This window comes from Caretta caretta, chromosome 5 (genome assembly GCF_965140235.1).
Source record: "Caretta caretta isolate rCarCar2 chromosome 5, rCarCar1.hap1, whole genome shotgun sequence".
NCBI classification, from domain to species: domain Eukaryota; kingdom Metazoa; phylum Chordata; order Testudines; family Cheloniidae; genus Caretta; species Caretta caretta.
In genome coordinates, this window is record NC_134210.1 from 2,110,916 (window position 1) to 2,123,690 (window position 12,775).

Below are 12,775 nucleotides of genomic sequence, written 5' to 3' on the forward strand. Positions count from 1 at the left end.
CGAACCCTGGACTTCAGGAAAGCAGACTTCAACTCCCTCAGGGAACGGATGGCCAGGATCCCCTGGGGGACTAACTTGAAGGGGAAAGGAGTCCAGGAGAGCTGGCTGTATTTCAAGGAATCCCTGTTGAGGTTACAGGGACAAACCATCCCGATGAGTCGAAAGAATAGTAAATATGGCAGGCGACCAGCTTGGCTTAAGGGTGAAATCCTAGCGGATCTTAAACATAAAAAAGAAGCTTACAAGAAGTGGAAGGTTGGACATATGACAAGGGAAGAGTATAAAAATATTGCTCGGGCATGTAGGAATGATATCAGGAGGGCCAAATCGCACCTGGAGCTGCAGCTAGCGAGAGATGTCAAGAGTAACAAGAAGGGTTTCTTCAGGTATGTTGGCAACATGAAGAAAGCCAAGGAAAGTGTGGGCCCCTTACTGAATGAGGGAGGCAACCTAGTGACAGAGGATGTGGAAAAAGCTAATGTACTCAATGCTTTTTTTGCCTCTGTTTTCACTAACAAGGTCAGCTCCCAGACTGCTGCGCTGGGCATCGCAAAATGGGGAAGAGATGGCCAGCCCTCTGTGGAGATAGAGGTGGTTAGGGACTATTTAGAAAAGCTGGACGTGCACAAGTCCATGGGGCCGGACGAGTTGCATCCGAGAGTGCTAAAGGAATTGGCGGCTGTGATTGCAGAGCCATTGGCCATTATCTTTGAAAACTCGTGGCGAACGGGGGAAGTCCCGGATGACTGGAAAAAGGCTAATGTAGTGCCAATCTTTAAAAAAGGGAAGAAGGAGGATCCTGGGAACTACAGGCCAGTCAGCCTCACCTCAGTCCCTGGAAAAATCATGGAGCAGGTCCTCAAAGAATCAATCCTGAAGCACTTGCATGAGAGGAAAGTGATCAGGAACAGCCAGCATGGATTCACCAAGGGAAGGTCATGCCTGACTAATCTAATCGCCTTTTATGATGAGATTACTGGTTCTGTGGATGAAGGGAAAGCAGTGGATGTATTGTTTCTTGACTTTAGCAAAGCTTTTGACACGGTCTCCCACAGTATTCTTGTCAGCAAGTTAAGGAAGTATGGGCTCGATGAATGCACTATAAGGTGGGTAGAAAGCTGGCTAGATTGTCGGGCTCAACGGGTAGTGATCAATGGCTCCATGTCTAGTTGGCAGCCGGTATCAAGTGGAGTGCCCCAAGGGTCGGTCCTGGGGCCGGTTTTGTTCAATATCTTCATAAATGATCTGGAGGATGGTGTGGATTGCACTCTCAGCAAATTTGCGGATGATACTAAACTGGGAGGAGTGGTAGATACGCTGGAGGGGAGGGATAGGATACAGAAGGACCTAGACAAATTGGAGGATTGGGCCAAAAGAAATCTGATGAGGTTCAATAAGGATAAGTTCAGGGTCCTGCACTTAGGATGGAAGAACCCAATGCACAGCTACAGACTAGGGACCGGATGGCTAGGCAGCAGTTCTGCGGAAAAGGACCTAGGGGTGACAGTGGACGAGAAGCTGGATATGAGTCAGCAGTGTGCCCTTGTTGCCAAGAAGGCCAATGGCATTTTGGGATGTATAAGTAGGGGCATAGTGAGCAGATCGAGGGACGTGATCGTTCCCCTCTATTCGACATTGGTGAGGCCTCATCTGGAGTACTGTGTCCAGTTTTGGGCCCCACACTTCAAGAAGGATGTGGATAAATTGGAGAGAGTCCAGCGAAGGGCAACAAAAATGATTAGGGGTCTGGAACACATGAGTTATGAGGAGAGGCTGAGGGAGCTGGGATTGTTTAGCCTGCAGAAGAGAAGAATGAGGGGGGATTTGATAGCTGCTTTCAACTACCTGAAAGGGGGTTCCAAAGAGGATGGCTCTAGACTGTTCTCAATGGTAGCAGATGACAGAACGAGGAGTAATGGTCTCAAGTTGCAGTGGGGGAGGTTTAGATTGGATATTAGGAAAAACTTTTTCACTAAGAGGGTGGTGAAACACTGGAATGCGTTACCTAGGGAGGTGGTAGAATCTCCTTCCTTAGAGGTTTTTAAGGTCAGGCTTGACAAAGCCCTGGCTGGGATGATTTAACTGGGAATTGGTCCTGCTTCGAGCAGGGGGTTGGACTAGATGACCTTCTGGGGTCCCTTCCAACCCTGATATTCTATGATTCTATGAGAGCCTTCCCACCGGAGACCACAGTCTCTTCCTATGAGATGCTGAGTGACGTGTGGACACCCCTGTTCTTTCACTCAAATGCCCCGAGCCCAGCCGTACTGCCCAGGTGAGGGGATATAGCAGCACTGATCAAAAATAAATCCCTTGAAGGAACTCTTTTGGTCTTCCAAGATCCAGGAGAGGGTACCACAATTCTTTTTCATATTAAACTATAAGCAGGACTAACCCAATTACAACATGTGAAGGCAGACAACTAAATAGTGACAAATTTTGTAAGTGTTTTGTATACCAGTGCTAGGAGTCTAAATACTAATGCCTGGTATTAAATGAGGAGATTGATATAATAGGCAACACAGAAACTTGATAGAACAATGATAATCAATAGGACACAGTAATACCAGGGAACAAAATAGATAGGAATGACAGAGTAGGTCATGCTGGTGGGGGAGTGGCACCATATAGGAAAGAAAGAGTAGCATCAGACAGAGTAAAAATCTTAAATGACTCCAGCTATACCACAGAATCTCTCTGGATAGAAATTCCATGCTTGAATAATAAGAATATAGCAGTAAGAATAGACTACCGACCACCTGCCCAGGATGGTGACGGTGACTGTGAAATGCTCAGGGAGATTAGAGAGGCTACAAGACTAGAAAACTCAATAATAATGGGGGATTTCAGCTCTTCCCATATTGACTGGGAACATGTCACCTCAGGACAGGATGCAGAGGTAAAATTTCTAGACACCATTAATGACGGCTTCTTGGAGACACTAATCCTGGAACCCACAAGGGAAGAGGCAATTCTTGATTTAGTCCTAAGTGGAGCACAGGATCTGATCCAAGAGGTGCTTATAGCTGAACCGCTCGGTAATAGCATCAATAACATAATTAAATTTAACATCCTTGCCGGGGCAGATACCAAAGAAACCCACCACAGTAGCATTTAACTTAAAAAAGGGGAATGACACAAAAAGGAGGAGGCGAGTTAAATGGAAATCAAAAGAAACAATCACAAGAGTGAAATGCCTGCAAGCTGCATGGAAACTTTAAATACACCATAATAGAGGCTCAAACTAAATGTATACCCCAAATAAAAAAAATATTAAGATGACCAAGAAATGCTGCCATGGCTAAACCACAGAGTGAAAGAGGTGGTTAGAGGCAAAAAATATCTGTTAAAAATTGGAAGTCAAATCCTACTGAGGAAAATAGAAAGGAGCATAAACTCTGGCAAGTCAAGTGTAAAAGTGTAATTAGGCTGGCCAAAAAATAATTTGAAGAGCAACTAGCAAAAGACTAAGAAATGCTGTCAGTTTTGGTAGTACATCTGGATGATGGTGGCACTAAAGGAGCACTCAAGGAAGACATGGTTGTTGCGGAGAAGCTAACAGAATTCTTTGTATTGGTCTTCACGGCAGAGGATGTGAGGGAGATTCCCACACTCAAGCTATTCTTTTTAGGTGACAGATCTGAGGAACTCTCCCAGATTGAAGTGTCACTCGAGGAGATTTTGGAACAAATGGATAAATTAAACAGTAATAAGTCACCAGGCCCAGATGGTATTTACCTAAGAGTTCTGAAGGAACTCATATGAAATTTCAGAAGGACTAACTGTGGTATGCAATCTATTCTTTAATCAGCCTCTGTACCAGATGACTAGTGGATAGCTAATGTAACACTGATTTTTAAAGTCGCCTCCAGAGGCAATCCTGGAAACTACAGGCTGGTAAGCCTAACTTCAGTGCCAGGCAAATTAGTTGAAACTATAGTAAAGAACAGAATTATCAGACTCATAAATGAACACGATTTGTTGGGGAAGAATCAGCATAGCTTCTCTAACGGGAATTCATGCCTCACCAATCTATTAGAGTTCTTTGAGGGGCTCAACAAACATGTGGACAAGGGTGATCCAGTGGATACAGTGTACTTGGACTTTGAGAAAACCTTTGATAAGGTCCCTCACCAAAGGCTCTTAAGAAAAGTAAGCTGTCATGGGATAAGAGGGAAGGTGCTCTCGTGGATCAGTAACTGGTTAAAAGATAAGAAACAAAGGGTAGGAGTAAATAGTCAGTTTTCACAGTAGAGAGGGGTAATTACTGGGGTGCTCCAAGGATCCGCGCTGGGATGAGAGCTGGTCAACATATTCATAAATGATCTGGAAAAAGGAGTAAACAGTGAGGAGGTAAAATTTGCAAACAATGTAAAATTATTCCAGATAGTTAAGTTCAAATCGGACAGTGATGTGTTACAAGGCGATCTCGGTGACGGCAATAAAATGGCAGATGAAATTCAATGTCAATAAGTGAAAAGTAATGCACTTTGGAAAACATAATTCGAACTATACAAACAAAATGAAAGGGTCTAAATTAGCTGTTACCACTCAAGCAAGAGATCTTGCAGTCATCATGGGTAGTTCTCTGAACACATCCACTCAATGTGTAGCGACAGTCAAAAAGCCTAACAGAATGTTAGGAATCATTAGAAAAGGGATAGATAATGAGACAGATAATATCATAATGACACTATATAAATCCATGGTACGCCCACACCCTGAATACTGCGTGCAGTTCCAGTTGCTGCATCTCAGAAAATATGGAAAAAATACAGAGAAGGACAACAAAAATGATTAGGAGTATGGTACAACTTCCATTTGAAGAAAGATTAAAAGTCTGGGACTGTTCAGTTTAGAAAAGAGGCGACTAAGGGGGGATGTGATTGAGGCCTATTAACTCATGACGGGTGTGGGGAAAGTGAATCAAGAAGTGTTATTTACCCCTTCACATAACACACAAACAAGTAGTCACTACATTAAATTAATAGGCAGCAGGTTTAAAACAAACGTAAGAAAGTTCTTCACACAACGCACAGTGAACCACTGGAATTTATTGCCAAGGGATGTTGTGAAGGCCAAAAGTATAAAAAATGTTCCTTGAGGACAGATCTATCAATGGCTATTAGCCAAGATGATCGGGGGACAACCCCATACTTTGGGTGACCCTGAACCTCACACTGCCAGTAGCTGGGACTGGATGACAGATGATTAATCACTCGATAATTACCCTGCTCTGTTCATTCCCTCTGAAACATCTAGCACTGGCCACTATCAGAAGACAGGATACTGGGCTAGATGAATCATTGATCTGGCCATTCTTATATTCTTATACCTCTTTGGACAGAGAGAAACAAACAGAATCCCTGCAAAGGCCAGGGAAAACGCCTCCTCTCTGAACGCCATCTCGTGACAGAGAGGGAGGTGTCCGTCTAGGACCTATGGCGTGGAATGAGGAAACGCTATGCCTGGTGTAAAGCCCTACGTCTAATCAAGACTCAAGGAACCTGCGTGAGAGTAGCACACACCGCGGGCAGGTCTAGACTTCAAATGGTGCAGGGGCACAGCTGCCCCAGTGCTGCTGCAGCCCGCCCGTGAAGATGCTATCCTATCGACAGGAGAGCTTCTCCCACCGGTGTCGTTAATCCTCCTCCCCAAGAGGCGGTGGCATGGCGCTGTGAGGAGCCCTTCCATTGGCGTAGTGCTGCCTACACCAGGGGTTAGGTCAGTACAACAGAGTCGCTCATGGGGGGTGGATTTTTCACACCCGAGAGCGATGCTGTTATAACAGTGTACGTTTATAGTGCCGACCTGGCCCCCGGGATTACAGGACATGTGAACTTAACACATTCTTATACCTTCCTGTTAGTGACCTTTGCTGCTGCTCTCCTCTCTGACCTGCCCTCAGTGTGGGAGGTGGCGTCCCTTAGACTCAGTGGGCCCAGCGGGAAGGAGGAGTGCAAAGTGGGCAAGTTGCACGTCAATGAATGAGTGACAGTCTGAGGGCTTGGCTATACTTGCCAGTTACTGCGCCATAAAAGGAGCCCCGGGCGCACTAGCTCACTCCCCGTCCACACTGGCAAGGCACGTAGAGCGCTCTGACTCCACGGCTACAGCGCTGCTGGTCTCCACCTCGGCGAGTGGGATAACGTTTGCTGCGCCCCCGCTGGAGTGCCGCGACGCCAGTGTGGACGAGGGGTTGCTTTACTGTGCTCTGACCAGCCTCCGGAAATGTCCCATAGTCCCCTTAAGTCAAGTGGCCACTCTTGTCATTGTTTGGAAACGGCTGTAGGAATGCGCAAATGCCCTTTGAAAGCTCCGTTTCTGTCAGCCAGCTGCTTATCTGCTCCGAGAGAAAGCAACCATTCATGTGGAAAGCTGTGTGAGAGAGAGAGAGAGGCCGGGGGGGAGGTCTTCTGCTGTCTGGTCTTACAAGACAATATGCTGACATGCTCTCAGCCACCCAAAAACCCACTCTCTCTCCTCCCATATGCACACAACACACTCTCTGTCACACTCCACCCCCATTTGAAAAGCACATTGCAGCCACTTGCATGCTGGGATAGCTGCCCATAATGCATCACTCCCAATGCCTCTGCAAATGCTGCAAATGTGGCCACGCCAGTGTGCTTGAAGCTGTCAGTGTGAACAGATTGCAGCGCTTTCCCTACTGCACTCTCTGAAGGCTGGTTTAAATCAAAGCGCTCTACATCTGCAAGTGTAGCTATGCCCTGAGAGGGTCGAAGTTGGTGCAAGGAGCATGGCCAAGGGTCTGACAGAAGGTGCAAGTTACACTCAAGTGGACTTGCTCCCACTAAAATACCTATGGGAAAGAAGAAAAGGCCATGGGACACTTCAAGAGACCAGACTGTCCAAGCTCCTGCCAGAGAGGGGTTTGTAGCCTAGCGGATCTAAAGAGAACAAAGCCTCTTCGTCCTCAGAGCCCAAGAGTCAGCAGGCAGAGTCTCTGGATCCCAGGGCCACTATACAAGGAGTCAGCCTCCACTGCAGCATTGCTTAGCTGATGCCAGTCCTCTCTCAGAAGAGCTGCCCTTGGCCTCCCTGCTACACCTGTCCTGAGCCCTATCCCCCAGCCACAGCAGTTGTTGCAGGTGCAGAATGGAAGTTCATGCTGCTCCAAGCAGAGTCCATTTCTGCATGGATTTCCAGTGGAGACACCATGGGGTCTTGAGAAGATCACGTTGGGCAGACTGGCTGCTCCCTAGCTTCACTCCCTCTTGTCCCAGGCTCTGACTTGGAATCTCAGGGAGTGCAGGGTCTGGAGAGTCTCTGTGGCTGATAGCACTCCCCTGCTTTGTAGCTTTCAGATCACTGCCACCCAGCACTGAGCTGCCAAAATCTTAACAACCAGCTCCCTATAAAAAGTTCTGATGTAAGGGATGTGCCCCAGTATGTATTTTTTGTACCAACAGGGTTACCGTACATCCGTATTTTCCTGGGAGGAACTTTTAAAATTTAAAAATTCCTCCCGGACGGCGATTTAAGAACCAAAAAGCCGAACAAGGCCGGGAAAATAAGGGTGTCTGTTAACCCTGCCTAAAGTTCTTTTTCAAAAAGATGGGCCTGACCTAGAAATGAGCTCCGTTTCACAGCTGTGGGTCCCTGCCACACCCTGGGCGTGTGCTAGGGTGACCAGATGTCCCGATTTGATAGGGACAGCCCCCATTTTGGGGTCCTTTTCTTATATAGGCTCCTATTACCCCGCACCCCCGTCCTGATTTTTCACACTTGCTGTCTGGTCACCCTAGGGTGTACACGTGTGGGTCCCAGCTGCTCCCCGCCCCCCTCATTGAAGCAGGTGTGCAGGGTTACTGCCCTGGAAACTGCAGGGCACCAGTGGACGTGGGGCCAGCTGCAGACAGGGGCATGGGGCAGGGCTAGCTGGAGGCAGGGGGTGCAGGGCTGGCTGCGGGCAGGGCAGGGGGTGCGGAGCTGGCTGGAGACAGGAGGGTGTGGGGTTGGCTGGAGACAGGGCAGGGGGTGGGTGCAACAGGGGCTGGCTGCGGGCAGGGCAGGGGGTGCAGCAGGGGCTGGCTGCGGGCAGGGCAGGGGGTGCAGCAGGGGCTGGCTGCGGGCAGGGGGTGCGGGGCTGGCTGGAGACAGGGGCTGGCTGCGGGCAGGGCAGGGGGTGCAGCAGGGGCTGGCTGCAGGCAGGGACTGGCTGCGGGCAGGGCAGGGGGTGCGGCAGGGGATGGCTGCGGGCAGGGGGTGCGGGGGTGGCTGGAGACAGGGGCTGGCTGCGGGCAGGGGCTGGCTGCGGGCAGGGCAGGGGGTGCACCAGGGGCTGGCTGCGGGCAGGACAGGGGGTGCAGGGGGTGGCTGGAGGCAGGGCAGGGGGGTGTGGCAGGGGCTGGCTGCAGGCAGAGGGTTCAGGGGGTGGCTGGAGACAGGGGCTGGCTGCAGGCAGGGGGTGCAGGGCTGGCTGCGGGCAGGGCAGGGGGTGCAGCAGGGGCTGGCTGCGGGCAGGGGGTGCGGGGCTGGCTGGAGACAGGGGCTGGCTGCGGGCAGGGCAGGGGGTGCAGCAGGGGATGGCTGCAGGCAGGGACTGGCTGCGGGCAGGGCAGGGGGTGCGGCAGGGGCTGGCTGCGGGCAGGGCAGGGGGTGCAGGGGGTGGCTGGAGGCAGGGCAGGGGGGTGTGGCAGGGGGTGGCTGGAGACAGGGGCTGGCTGCGGGCAGGGGGTGCGGGGCTGGCGGGGAGAGCAGCAGGATGCAGCCCCGGCCCAGCAGAGCAGCTGGGGACCCCCCAGGCAGCAGCGGGAGCCCCAGGGCCAGGGGAGCAGCAGCAGCACCAGGGCCAGGGGGCAGCCCACGTGGCTCCCGCAGCTCAGCGCCCCCGGCGGCCGGAGGAGGAATCACATCACTTCCCGGCCGGGGCCCATCAAAGCCTCCGCACCCCCTGCAGGGAAGCGGGTTAACAGCCGGTTCTCAAACGTCTTCAAAATTTAACCACCGGTTCACGCAAACCGGTGTGAACCGGCTCCAGCTCCCTACCGCTGCCACCCCATGTCACTCTCTCTGCTCCTCTCCCTGCCTCCTAGCAGAGAGGTGTACCTGGGTCATTGCCATTAATTCCACATCCCCGTTTGCCAGCCGCATGTTTCGTCAGCCATTGGAGGGTGCCGTGCCACAGGGCTGTGCGTAAAAGGAGACAAGCCCCAGGTTTTCCAAGCCCAGCCATTTCCCAGGGTTTAGTTCAAGCTTCTCTGTTCTGTTTAAACATTATCTTGTTCACTGGGACTCAGTTTACAGCACCTCCCTAGGGGAGTTCCCAGTGCTGGGAAAGTGAACAGAAAGTGGCTGTCCCTAGACTTCCCGGCCTACTCCACAGGTGTAAGATGTGCTCCCACGCATTTATGTAGGAGTCAGAGACTGGGTCCTGTGTGTACATTCTGTGGATTGTCAGAGACACTGGGATCCACCTGGCTCTGCCTTACCTTTCAATTTCTTCTTTCCAAACTTTAATCCAAATAGCGGCATCCCAAGTTTCTTTCAGTGCAGTTCCATGGAATTTCTGGAGAAGAAAAGAGAAGATTAGTTACAATGGGGATTCCTGCCGCACAAAAAGTAAAGGTTTGCGGCCTTCAAATGGAAGAGTTCAATTCCTAAACAATATGACCAATGGCTGCAGTTCTTCATGTGGTGATTTTTAATTAAATAATCAGCTCAGGTTTCCCAATAATCCCGCATAAACACAGGTTACTTGACTAGGACATTTGGAGCTGCTTGGTTCCTGACCCTGCACAGGGAATAGGTCAGGTGGGAGACAGGGTGCAAAGGGCCTTCCTCCCTCGTGCCACCTGCACTCACAGACATTGCCTTGGGGGTGCACAGGTATGGCCTGAGGCTAGCACTCACAGTGACAGTTAGGTTGCCAGACATCTTTCGAGCGGAACACCCCATCGAAAAGGGACCCTGGCGGTTCTGGTCATCACCACTGACCAGGCCATTAAAAGTCCCAGTCGGCGGCACAACAAAGCTAAGTCAGGCTCCCTGCCTGCCCTGGCTCCACGCGGCTCCTGGAAATGGCCAGCATGTCCCTGTGGCCCCTAGGCACAGTGGTGGCCAGGAAGGCTCCGCGCACTGCCCCCGTCCCGAGCGCCGGCTCCACAGTTCTTATTGGCTAGAAACTGCAGCCAATGGGAGCAGCGGGGGTAGCGCCTGTGGATGGGGGCAGTGTGCAAAACCACCTGGCCACATCTCCACCTACGGGCTGCAGGGACATGCCGCCCACTTCCAGGAGCCACCTGAGGTAAGTGATACCCAGAGTCCATACACCCCCTATATACTCCAACCCCCTACTCTAGCCGGAAGACCCCTCCCACACTCCGACGAGTCTCCATTCCCCTGTGTGCTTGATGGATTTTGCCATGATTGCTGTCAGGAACTGAGCCTTACCTGGCTAACAGGGCCAGCCTGGGAAGGTTGAGGTACTCCCCATGTTGTTATTAAAACAAGTTTTCTGGACAACAGCAATGAGGCAAGGCCAAAAGCTCTCATGCTTTAGTGGGAAATGATTCCTCAAAATACAGCCACTGAGAACAAAACCGCAGACCATCTCTGGAATACGGAGTCCCAGCGCAAAGCCACAGACAACTTGTGTCTTTGCTGCAAGGGTCAGCATATTCGGTCACGGGATAATGTCCATCACTTTTAGTTCTCAAGCAACTCTTCATTTTCAGCCCCCACCTATTCCACATGTTTAGGGTTTCTCTTTCATTTTTAATAAGAGCTGTTGTAGAGAACAGGAATGAGCCAATACCCTTTGTAGCCTACTATTGCAGTATCTCTGGGTCTGAGTTCTGCAGCTCATATCCCAGCACAGCACTAATTTCTGCCGAGCCTGATATGGAGAAGCCTTGGCATTCAGTTAGTTCTGATTAAGTACCATTCTCTTTCTATGCTCTGCCACTCTGAGGTTGACTCAATTCCTGATCAGATGCCTAGCATGAAGTGAAGGCCTTGAGGTACAGACACCCGTCCTTGCAGTCCAGTATCCTGATGCCAGAACTGCTCATGAAGGACACACTAACAGTGGTGACCTCAGATAAGCTTCTAAAGGTATAAAGCTTGCCCCGAATTCTCCACATCCAGCCCTGGCTCATGTTTTCCATACAGCTCTGTGTGGTACAGAGAAATCTAACCAGTACAGTATTTAATACAAGAAATAATGTTATATTCATAACACAAACTGTTAAAGAAGAAAATACAAACATCTGGCTGAAACAACCTCCAGAAATGAATTCCATGCGAAAGACCCTGACCCTTCTCCCACTTAAGCAACAAGGGCCGCAGTGTGTGTGTATGTGTAACTTCAACAGGGAGAATCCAGTTCTCATTTGAGATTAATTCTACGACCAGTTAGTCATCCGCAGTGAAGACACCTGAGGGGACAGGAACATCAGATTGTATATATTTTCTCCCTGTTCTAAGAACTAAATAAAGGGTATATATTGGCCCAAATGCCTCCCTGGTGTAGCTTCACTGCGGTTGTGCAGGGAATTAATTTGGTCTCCTCTCCCCTCCTGGAATTAGAGATAAACACAAACAAAAACCCCAGATCCCTGGAGAAACTTTGATCTGGATCCAAACCTTCTTGTGCAGATCCTCTCTGCCCAAAATGCTAATGCAAAGTTGCTCCTGAGTAGCTGTAACTCATTAAGCCTGGGATGTAAAAAAAAACAAACCCCACAGCAGCTAACACTTCATCCATCCTCCCAACTCCCATACAGCATTGGCATCACACACAGAATTGGGACGCTCTGTTGCCCACCATACCAAGCTCAGTCACTGATTTACCAGAGTCTGCATCCCGAGGGGTGGTGGTGGTGGTTTTAGTTTAATAGCGGATTAACTCTTCTCCTGTTACTGCAAAGAGGCTTTAGCATTGTGTTCTGCACACAGTCTAACTAGGATTCATTCAGCGCCCCCCAAAAAGAGGAGTCCACAGTCAAAGACTTGACACTGCCTCTGCGAGTCTCGCTGTGGATATTGTTTCAGCATCCATGAGAGCAGCTGCCTTGGTGGGAGAGGGGGTGTCTGTAAACCAGGTCCAAGCCTTTGAAAGTCTTAAAGATAAGAGCCAGGATCTAGCCCAGGGGTTCTCACGAGAAAATTTTTGGTGGTCTCAGAGTGCGGCCACCAACTCTTACTGGTGGTCGCTCTGACAATTTTTCCTAAAATACTTAATTAACTTTAGGAAAAACCAATAAATATGCACATAGCCACGTCCAAATCATTGTAGTTTATCTATATAGAGGTTTGGGTTTTTTTGTAGACTCAATAATAAAAATAATGTACAGTTGTCTCAATTCTTTACTGGATCTAAACAGAACGAAACAAAAGAAGGTGCTTTGTCTTTGTTGTTGTTTCTTTTGCTTTTTTGGTTGCTTTATTTTTAGACTTGCTAGCTAGTAGGTCTGCTGCGGTGAAAACTGATATTTATATGTTTGTTAATATCACTTGTCACAGCAGACTTGTTAGCTAGCTGGGAGGCAGTGAAAAGTGATATTAACAAACACACAAATATCGCTTTTCACAGCAGACTTACTCAGCCCCGGCAAGCTGGGGGAAAAATTAAGCTCTGGATGGAGAGGTGGGTAGGGAGACAGTGGGAGCCAGGAGTATTGGCATGGGAGGGAGGGTGGCGAACCTGGGGCCAAAACCCAAAGCCCTGCGGTCAGAGCCCAAAACCCCATAGCCAGAGCCTGCCACCCATCGCCCCAGGGCTGAAGCCAGAAGCCCACCACCCTGGGAA

General features: G+C 49.8%; 1 protein-coding gene across 3 annotated transcripts in view; it reads right to left on the reverse strand.

The window, feature by feature from the left end:
* Positions 1-12,775, reverse strand: part of LOC125636689 (phospholipid-transporting ATPase ID) — a 128,505-nt gene that overhangs the window by 104,083 nt on the left and 11,647 nt on the right. For all 3 annotated transcript variants that reach the window (XM_048850223.2, XM_048850224.2, XM_048850222.2), the window contains exon 2: positions 9,456-9,532. In XM_048850223.2, coding sequence (XP_048706180.1) covers positions 9,456-9,498 — 43 coding nt within the window. In that variant the 5' untranslated portion in view covers positions 9,499-9,532. The remainder of the gene's footprint in view (positions 1-9,455; positions 9,533-12,775) is intronic.